The 10371-nt window shown below is 43.5% G+C and overlaps 1 protein-coding gene across 1 annotated transcript; it reads right to left on the bottom strand.

Moving 5' to 3' along the window:
• Nucleotides 1-8586: 8586 nt before the first annotated feature.
• LOC145418556 (uncharacterized) lies at nucleotides 8587-8952 on the bottom strand. The gene has a single exon (XM_080286925.1). The coding sequence runs from the start codon at nucleotides 8950-8952 to the stop codon at nucleotides 8587-8589; it is 366 nt and encodes a 121-aa protein (XP_080143051.1).
• Nucleotides 8953-10371: the final 1419 nt, after the last annotated feature.

Consider the following 10371-nt stretch of genomic DNA (forward strand, 5'->3'; position numbering starts at 1 on the left):
GGAGAGAGTCACCTTCATGTGGTGGTGCTAACATAACCGGGTGGTTCAATTACCTACTTATACAAACGTTGGTTATACAAACTTCCTTCATCTTCTTCCCTGTCCCCCAAATGGAGGATGGTGGACTGCAGGAGAGGTCAACTTCTGTTTGTAGTCAATTGCAGTCAGCTACTACTACTACTACTACTACTACATCTGTCAGAGGATTATATGGTCATCTATACACTTTTTTACTCTAAGCTGGCCTAAAATGGCCATCACCCCATCTTGAATGCTGAGGTGGAAGACAGACTACCACAAGAATACAATGTTAATCAGAAAAAAGCGGTATGGGAAGGATGTAGAGCCGTACTATCTTACTCTGCCACTGACCTATGTGAAATAAGATGCAAAGGGATGAAAATCTGTGCCAAATTAAGGGAAAATAACTCAAGTACAGTGGTGAAGGAGCTGATGTTGTATGATGTCTGCTGCTGAGTATGATGGTCCCTTATGGTTGGTGATGCTGACTCGGACTGTTGTTTTAACTTTGCTAATGCCAGACGATAATATTTAGTTTACCAGGAGTCCTTTGTAGTAGGTAAATTTTCATCTGTCGGAACTGGGCCATATTCACAGTTTGAATACTAAATTGTTGTTGCAGTTGATATGATGAGCTTTAGATATGCTGCAGAAATGAGCGTCCATGGTAACCAGTCAGATAATTTCATTCATACTACATGCTCTGAACTCTCCAACTCAAATTCCTCCCGCTGCTTCTGCCACCTTGTTAAAAACCTTTCTAACAGCACTGCCTCATCACACTTCCCTCCGCTTTGCCACTGTGATGGCTCTGTAGCTGCTTCTACTGATAGAGAAAAACTTCACTTAAACTTTCTCCTCCACTTCCATCTTAAACAATTTCTGTGCTGTTCCTCCATCACTTCCGCCCTCTGACTTCCTGATGGCTGACATCGAAATATCTTCAATTGATGTATTTTCTGCCATCACTGACCTCAGTACTAACAAGGCCTGATGGGGTTCCTCCTGTTATCCTCAAGAACTGGGCTTATTTGTTTACACCCTGCCTAGGTAAACTCTTTCATCTTTGTCTGTCAACTTGTACTTTTCCTTCATGATGGAAGCTTGCCCTCATTCAGCCTGTCCCAAAGAAGGGTGATAAAGCCCAGCCCTCTATCTTCCAATTGCTTTAACAACCTGTATTTCAAAAGTTTTTGAATCTATTCTTAACTAAAAATATATATATATATTAAACATATTTCCTTTCACAACCTTCTTTCCGATCATCAGTATAGGTTCCGCCAGGGACGCTCACCTACTTTTCAGACTCCTGTCATCCTCCTTTAGGGACTTCAACAAAAGGTTTGCCATTGCACTCGACATCTCAAAGGTTTTCAATCGAGCCTGACTCATATCTTTAATTTCCAAACTGCCCTTTCACGGCTTCTGTCCTTCTATCTATGCCTTTATCTCTAGCTTCCTTTCTGGTCGTTCTATAGCTGCTGTTGTAGAAGGCCACCTCTCTTCTTCTAGAGCTATCAGTATTGGTGTTCCTCAGGGCATTGTCTATCACCCATTCGCTTCCCTCGATGCATCAACGACCTTCTAAGCAATACACATAATCCAATCCAGTCATTCACTGATGATTCCACCCTTCACCTTTCCATCCATTTTGCACAGCATCCATCTCAGCAGTTACTTCACCAAACAAGGGATGAGGCTATGGCACACCTAGTGTCTGACTTGGTTCATATCTCTGACTGAGGTAAAAGTAATCTTGTTTTAATGCTTCAAAAACTCAGTTTTTACATCTTCCAACCAGTCAAAATCTTCAACAGGAGTATCCTCTATTTTTTAACAATATCCAACTCAATCTTGAATCATCTTTAAACATACTTGAGGTTTTATTCTCATTTGATTTATCTTGGAAAAATTATATTACCTCTCTTGTAAAATCTACATCCAAGAGATTAGGTGTGCTAAGCCCACTCGGTGCCTTCTTTAACCCCGCACTGTTGTTGACTTTACACACGGGTTTTATTCGCCCCTGTGTAGAGTACAACTCTCACGTGTGGGGAGGTTCCCCACATACATTGTAATGTTCTAAAATTTTGGCTACCTCTATGCCACCAGTGTAATGCTGGGAAATTTTTACTACCAGTGTAATGACGAGAATTTGTTCCAGTGTAGCAAACAGAATTTTAGAGATTTTGGGGTAATAGGGTAGTGTGATCTTATTTGAGAATTTTAGGGATTATGGGTAACAGGGGAGCATGATTTTATCTGAGAGTGCGTGAACAGTTTAGATATTAGTACCCTTTGCGGGCCACTCAATATGTCTGTACCACTCCTTAGAGGATAGCAAATTTGAAACTCAAAAATCTAAACCAAAGATTTACTAAACATTAAGAAAGGAAAGACAGATTACTCTTCGAACTGTGAATGAAACAAAGCAGACAAAATATAATCAGGGTTTGTAATTCCAGGATTATGAATCTTTACAACCTAAATTATTATTCAAAGAATACTGATACACCTGGATATATTAACTCCGTGGGCTCAGTTATACTTTTCGGGAAGAAACCTAAAAACTACCTCCAAATAATGCTCTCTTAAGGCTAAATAGATACAACTCAAGAATCGTATCCAACTGAATACAGTATTCAAATGGACCAGCCGATATTCTATGCCAGACGCCTCAATCCCGTTTAGGGTGGCCACAAACAAATCGCCTCCACGTCGCCCTGTCTCCCGCCATATCACTGCCTTGCTCCCAACTCACACCCCCCTCTCTCATATACCTCTCCACCCCATCCCTCCATCTCATCCTCGGCCTCCCCCTCCCTCTTCCCCCCTTCACCTCACTCACATACACTCTCTTCATCAGTCTTTCACCCTCTATCCTCTCCACATGGCCAAACCACCTCAGTGTGTTCCTCATAACGCTTCCTATCACATCCACATCCACACCACAACGCTTCTTTATATCCTCATTCGTCAGCCTGTCTCTCCATGTGACTCCACAAGCTCCTCTTAAATAACTCATTTTCACTGCTCTCACTCTTGACTTTGTCCTTCCAACAGCATCCAAGCTTCACTTCCATACGTTAGAGTTGGTATCACAATACTGTCATGTACTAACTTTTTCACTTCCATGCTCACTTCCCTGTTTCTTATCACTCCTTTCAAAGCACCAGCGACCTTTCTTCCCTGCTGTACCCTTTCAAACAATTCACCCACCAAACCTCCATCCTTACTCATCACACTACCCAAGTACATAAACGTACTCACATTTTCCAATTCCTCATCATCCAACCTCACTGTACATTCACTGACTTCACCTCTCTCAAAGATCATCACTTTACTCTTCCCTACGTTCACCTTTAGATTCCGTTTCTTACACACTCTCCCGGACTCATCCACAAAGCCTTGCAGCTACCCTTCGTCTTCACTCAACAACACAGTATCATCTGCAAACAACAGTAGAGGGAGTTTCCAAACACTATCCTCTCTCACCCGGGCCACTCCAACATCCACTACCCTACCTTGTACCTCTTTTATTACCCCATCCATGTACAGATTGAACAACCATGGAGACATGACACATCCCTGTTTCAACCCAACCATCAAAGGGAAAAATTCACTTAATTCACCATCCATACGCACTGTAGCCTTAGCACCATCATACATACTCTTCACAGCATTCAACAACTTCCCATCTACTCCATATATTCTTAATACTTTCCACAATCCTTGTCTATCCACCCTGTCATATGCTTTCTCCAAATCCATGAAAGCCGCATACAACTTCTTTCCCTTCTCTAGAAACTTTTCCACTAAAGATCTAAGAATGAATATCTGATCTACACAACCTCTTCCCTTCCTAAAGCCTCCCTGTTCTTCTGCAATTAATTCGTCTGTTCTTTCTCTAACTCTCTCAATAAGTATCCTACCATACACTTTTCATATTATACTAAGAAGACAAATGCCCCTATGATTACCACACACTTCTTTTTCCCCTTTTCCTTTGTACAGGGGAATAATTATACTTGACTTCCAAGCCTCGGGACTCAACCTTCCTCCCAGGCCAATCTGCACATCTTCCACATCCATTGATCTACTATCTCTCCCCCATGCTTCAGCATTTCACCATACACTCCATCAATTCCTGGGGCTTTCCCCAATTTAACTTTCTTCATTGCTTCCAGAACTTCTCTTCTACTGATTTCTTCCTGTCTTCTCACCTCCCTCCTTCTCCCAGCCATTGCCCAGCCACTTATACTCGCATTACTTCCATCCTGTATGTTCAACAATTCCTTAAAGTGTTCTCTCCATCTGCTCACTTTTTCTTCCTTCTCCACTAGTAATCTATCATTTTTATCTTTCTTTCCCCTGCTAACCTCACTTCCACCCTGTCTTACTCTCTTCACATCTTTCCAGAACATTTTCTTACAGTCCCTCCAGTTTACACTCAAATTCCTTCCAAATTCCTCATCCACTCTCTTCTTACTCTCTCTTACTAATCTTTTCACCTCTGTCTTTCTTTCTACATATAACTCCTTCTTCCGCCTCTCAACTTCTTCCACGCCCCTATTTCTCATCCATTCATTGTATGCCTTCTTCTTTTGTACCACAGCCTGTCTTACCTCTTCAGTCCACCACGCTGTTCCTTGCACCCCCCTCTGTCTTCTCTTCCTCCCACACACCACATCACATGCTGCACATATTTCTTTTGTAAATATCCTGCACACGCCTTCCACGTCCCCCATCTGCTCCAATTCATATTTGCCCAATCGTTCCTCCACTTCTCTTTTATACTGTGCTTTTTTCTCATCCTCTTGTAACCTTTCCACTCTCCTTGCAACTACTTCTTCCTCTCGTCTTTCCCTTCTTCTATTTCTCCATCTTACTTGGATCCTAATTCTGGCCACCACCAAGTAGTGGTCAGAAAGTCCACTTCCCCAACCTCTATAAGCTTTTGCATCCATTACACATCTTTGCATCCTTTCATCCACACACACATAATCAATCATTACCGAAATTCACTTTGATTAAATGAACTAAGAAAAAGGTAGGGGGGTGATTTAGTGTTAGAGGTTAGGCAGTGGCTTGAACGCACGATCTGTGAACGATGAAGAGAGGAGCAGCAGTCTCATTATTCAGTACAAGTAAGATCAGAGAAAATATCACCAGTTGAACAAAAGAACGTATATGAAGACTTACATTACACGAGGGGGAAAGGAGGGGGGAGGATTAGAGTTCGGCACTAACCTGTGAACGATGGAGAGAGGAGTGGCGGTCTCGTTGTTAGACACCGCTCCCCACCTTTTTATACTCATCATCACAGTATTCGGGAATCAGCTAAAATTTTAACTTATTACCTTGTAACAGTATTGACTCATCAAAGTTCTGCAAAGAATATGAAAGGTACGTTTGAACTCAACATACGTAGACAAGTGACTTACGATGTTTAAAGTTTTTGTCTATCTATCTATATACCTAGGCTGCTTCCTCCAGGGAAAGGGACGTAGCCGAGACAGGACGACACACTCCCCATTTACTCATCCATTCAAACACATTCATTCGCATCTTAGCCCCAAAGGGGAGAAGGGACAGATCCTCACCGCATCACACCGCACAAGGGTCAACTTCACAGTGCAATCAGTGACCCCTGCTGCAGGGCCCAACAGCAGAGCTGGCTTATCCCTGCCACATCATAATAGACCCATCCCCTTACCTGCATCTGACCTAACTAGCTGATCAGATCAAATGCGGGAGAATATCCCCTCAGGGCTGCGTCATCATTTATTCATTCACAATTTCTCTCCATTTATTTCTGTCATGCACAGCCACTCTTCCTTCCTCAACAGACATCCCTCTTGCATCCAGCGCACTCTTCACACTGTCCATCCATCCTATTCGTGGTCTCCCTCTCAGCCTTTCACCTCTAATATCAGATCTAGTTATTTTTTTCACCAATCGCTCAATATCCATTCTTTCCATATGCCCAAACAATCGGAACACCCTGTGCTCATCTCTACCAGCCATCTCCCAAAAAACTCCAGTTCTCCTTCGCACTTCATCATTTTGCACATGATCCATACGCATCACTCCACGAAGCCCAATCAATTAGGAATCTGAACAATTTGATTACCATGCAAGGTTCATGTGTTTATGTGACTGTAAACACGACTCCAATAACATGAACTTTGCACTTTACTAATGACTATCCTCAACAATCTTATTTCAGACAACTCTCAATCCACTACTGCATAGTTCAAAAGGGGAGCACTGTTAACACTAACATATAAATCTCTAGATCAGAATACTAAGAAAGACATTCGTGATTATTAATCCTCCACCAAAACGTCCGTGGTTATACGTCTTTGTTGAAACGACTGGTTCATATGTAATAAAAGTTAATCATATTCACAGCAATGCTCAACTAAGTACTATTGTGGCGTGTTGAAGGTTGGGGTCATCTCTGTGTCGTTTCTGGTTATGGATATATATATTTTACTAGGGGCTACACCAAGGCAAATGGTTAGGATAAATAAACGCCAATGCGTTGGGAAGAAATAGACAGGGCAGGGATTATTGACTTGGAACAATACAGTGTTATTGCATGATTTCAAAATAGTATATGGCCATTACATTGCAGCATGTGTAGATCAATTACATGAAAAAATATTTAAAGACTAAGAATATGAGTAATGAATTTAGTGAGATGCGGGAGTGACAGTTTGTTGTGTTTATGTGTATCGTATATGGAAAGTTGTACCACGTGGCCAGAGTTCACCAGGAGAGTCGGAGAGCAAGGCAGGTAGTAACCGGGTGAAGTTCTGAGTGGAAAAAAGGCCGGAGCTAGGTCGTCCGCTCAGTTTTAAGCCCCCTATTGAGGTGAGTGGAGCATTGGTAGGCCTAGGTCACCTGAATATACAAATTTGATTGGTTTAAGCACCACTATATGTGAGGAGGGAAGAGAAATTGAATTCTGTCGGTAGCAGCACCAATAGTGATGCTAATTCCAAGAACAAGGTGGGGAAAAGCCATGAGGGAAGGAAACTACGTGTGTAGGTGGAATGAGGAAAAAGCCACGAGGGAAGGAAACCATGTGTGTAGATGAAATTGGAGGTACAATACTTTGTGGTGTAATATACGCCACAGCACTCCCTCTACCCCCCTCCATTTCATGGCAATAAAACAGGAAGGAAAGGGAGAGAAAAAAAAATATATGATTAGGGTACAAGGTACAAATATATATATATATATATAGATAGATATAGATAGATAGATAGATAGATATACATATATACAATTTTCAAAGTGAGTGAACATTTGAAAATGTTTTGGATGTGGTAATTCCAAATAGCAGTTGTGATAGAAGAATTTCTAATGACAAATCCATTCCATGGCTATGTGCTAGAGTAACATATTAAATGGGGGGGGCATGACTATAAACTAAGGAATAGTAGCCGGGCATAATTTTCTTTACGAGAATTTGACTAGTGCTTAGTTATTATGAGCAAACGAATGAGAGAGTCATTCCCGCCTTTACAACTGAGCTATTATTTGAGGTAGCACACACACAAAAACAATTGTGTACCATACGAATGCTACGTAGGTGTGATGGCTTGGAGTGTCTGCGGTTTTTGGTATCAGATTATGCTGGAGTGTAAAAGTGTGATCGTTTGCTGAGACGGCTTGATTGTGTGTAGGTAAATGTGGTAGTTATTAATTTGTAGTTTGTAGGGTTGTGGTTAGTGGTGGAGGGATTACGGGAACGACGGGTGTTGATGGGTGAGGGGTATTGACTGAGGGAGGGGTGGGGACTGGTGGGAGTGTGGAGGTCGGGTTAGGGGTTGATGATTGGGTAACAGGAGGGAGCTGGGGTTGACGGAGAGGGTGGATGAGGTGTAAGGACGGGTTAAGGGGTGGTGGGTGGGGGAGTAAGGTGAGAGGTAGGATCGTGTGAGGTTGATGGAGAGGGTGGGTTAGTGGTAGTAGGGTTAGTACTTAAGGAAGGGTTTTTGGATGGTAGTGTGGGTGGTGGTGAGGGGAGTGTTTGTGTCAGTGGTAGAGATTTGCTGTACTGCATGACACCTGAGTCGGTGTGTGGTGATGACAGGTAGCGGAGGGTACGAATTGACAAAGGGGATGGTGTGTGTGTGTGTGGATGGGTGGTGCATGTAGGTGTTGGTGCTGGGATTTGAGGTGTTGGTTGTACGCATGTTGTTGGTGGGCTGGCAAGGTTGGGGGATGACGTGTGGGGTGTTGTCTGTGACTGGGCTTGTGGTGTGGCCGGTTTGACTCTGTCTGCAGAGATTATGGTTGGTTTCCCGTGTTTGTATATTGTGACTGTTTTGTGAGAGTTTGTGATCACAGGGTATGGGCCTTCGTATGGGGTTTGGAGTGGTGAAGTGTGTTGACCCCTCCTCACGAAGACCTGTTCGGCAACTGATAGTGAGTGCGGGATGAACATCATCTGTTGCTGGCAAGAACGAGGAGGGACTGGTCGTAATCCTGCATTGCCTGCTGGAGCTCTGGGGTGAAAACCAGGGCCGGCATGCCTGGTTGCGGATCGAACTACCTCGGCAGCCTCAAGTCTTCCCCATACATTAGCTCCGCCAGGGAATTCCCGATGTCCTCCTTCTCCATAACCCTCAAGTTTAGGAGAATAATAGGCAGCACAGCCACCCAATTCACTGGGTGGGGAAGTGCTCTCCGTGCTTCCTTCAGGTGACGATGGTAATGCTCAGTCATCCCGTTTGCCTGAGGGTGATATGCGGAGGTTCTTTGGTGTTTAGCACACGGGAAGTCCATTAGGTCCTTCCAGGCCCGAGATTCGAATTGGGGGCCTTGGTCTGTGAAGATAACCTGCAGGGCGTCAAAATGAGTGACCCAGGATTTCAGGAAGCGATACACCACACGGTCAGTAGTTGCGTCCAGCATGGATGTGGCCTCGACCCACCTTGTCACTCTATCTATGCATGTTAAGATATTGCGGTTACCCCCAGATTCGGGAAGGGGGGCAAGGATGTTAGTGTGGACCGAGTGGAAAAGTTCAGTTCATGTGGGCAGCGGTTAAGGTGGTGTCTTGGTGTGGCTATGTGTCAGGACTCTAAAATATCTTAATACATAATAGCTAGCAACATACATATATAGTCTAGAGGTTAGAGCAATGTCAAACCTAAGGGCCAAAAGGAAATGATGTTAGCACTCTCTCCAGAATGCCTCTCACAAGCAAAATAGCCCACGAATAGCACCTTGTGACCATACACACACATACACACATACACACACACAGGCTTCTAGAACATTTCAACAACAGTGTAACACACGTGACGCGACCCCTGCTACACCAGAATGTAGGATTATGAGATCAGAAGGAGACAGGCCATAGAACCTACAGGTAGTAGGGAGAAGAAGGCTAGCAACAAGGGCGAGAGGGTGGAAGAGAGAGAGAGCAAGACAGGAGGTAGCTCACAGGATTCTACTTTATACTTCACTCGTGTGTGAGAGAATTTGTTAATATTTCCAAGACAAATAAAAATAGTCCCATACTAATCTTTACCTCTCCTGTCATTGCATGACAAAAGGGAACGATGATTACTTACGAAACTACTCACGTATAAAAACAGCTCATCCAAGAGTCTGATATATGTGTAACTGATCTACAAAACACACTACAAAGTTTCTACAAAGTTATTGTAAGATATGGTGGCAGCGCCTGACAGTATTCTCTCCAACCCCGCCTCTGTCTGCCTGATCATCATTTTGATGAAGAGGTGAAGAGGTCACAGGACGTCTTGCCAGTAGTTTTACAAAATACTGATACAAACAACCTTTCAATTTCTACGACGAACCAACGAACTACAACAATCTACGATCAACTACAAGTAACAACTCTACGAGTCGTCTGTATAATCTACATGCACCTACAGGTAGTGGCAGTCTTCATCCCAAAACTATTAAATCACAAGAAGAAAGGACCCCGAATACATCGGGAAAGGAAAACAAAAACAAACGAAGAGCGGGACACGACTCACAACTCACAACCACCTGACCTCACCCTCCTCTCTCTGCTACCTCCACCCAACCTCCACCTCTCACACAAAAGTGAGAGAAGGTCAAGACGCCGAAGCAAATACCAAGCCAATATTCACAAGTCATCTTACTCACTCATCTTCACTCAAGTTACTCAGCACTACTCATTTACTCACCACAGCTACCAGTGTGGGAAGTCGACATCACCATACGTGTTTGCTGAGACGATGCCACACCTATCAACGTGTGTCTGACACCCCACAACACGTCAATCAACCCGTGAAGGACAACGCTATCACCACGTGCAACACCTCTCACACTATT

This window comes from Coenobita brevimanus, chromosome 115, assembly GCF_032717465.1.
Source record: "Coenobita brevimanus isolate Jiangsu-jjx chromosome 115, ASM3271746v2, whole genome shotgun sequence".
Classification (NCBI taxonomy): Eukaryota; Metazoa; Arthropoda; class Malacostraca; order Decapoda; family Coenobitidae; genus Coenobita; species Coenobita brevimanus.

What these genes read in the sequence shown, in the direction of transcription:
- LOC145418556 (XM_080286925.1), bottom strand. Translation starts at nt 8,952, where the DNA reads ATGCTGGACGCAACTACTGACCGTGTGGTGTATCGCTTCCTGAAATCC.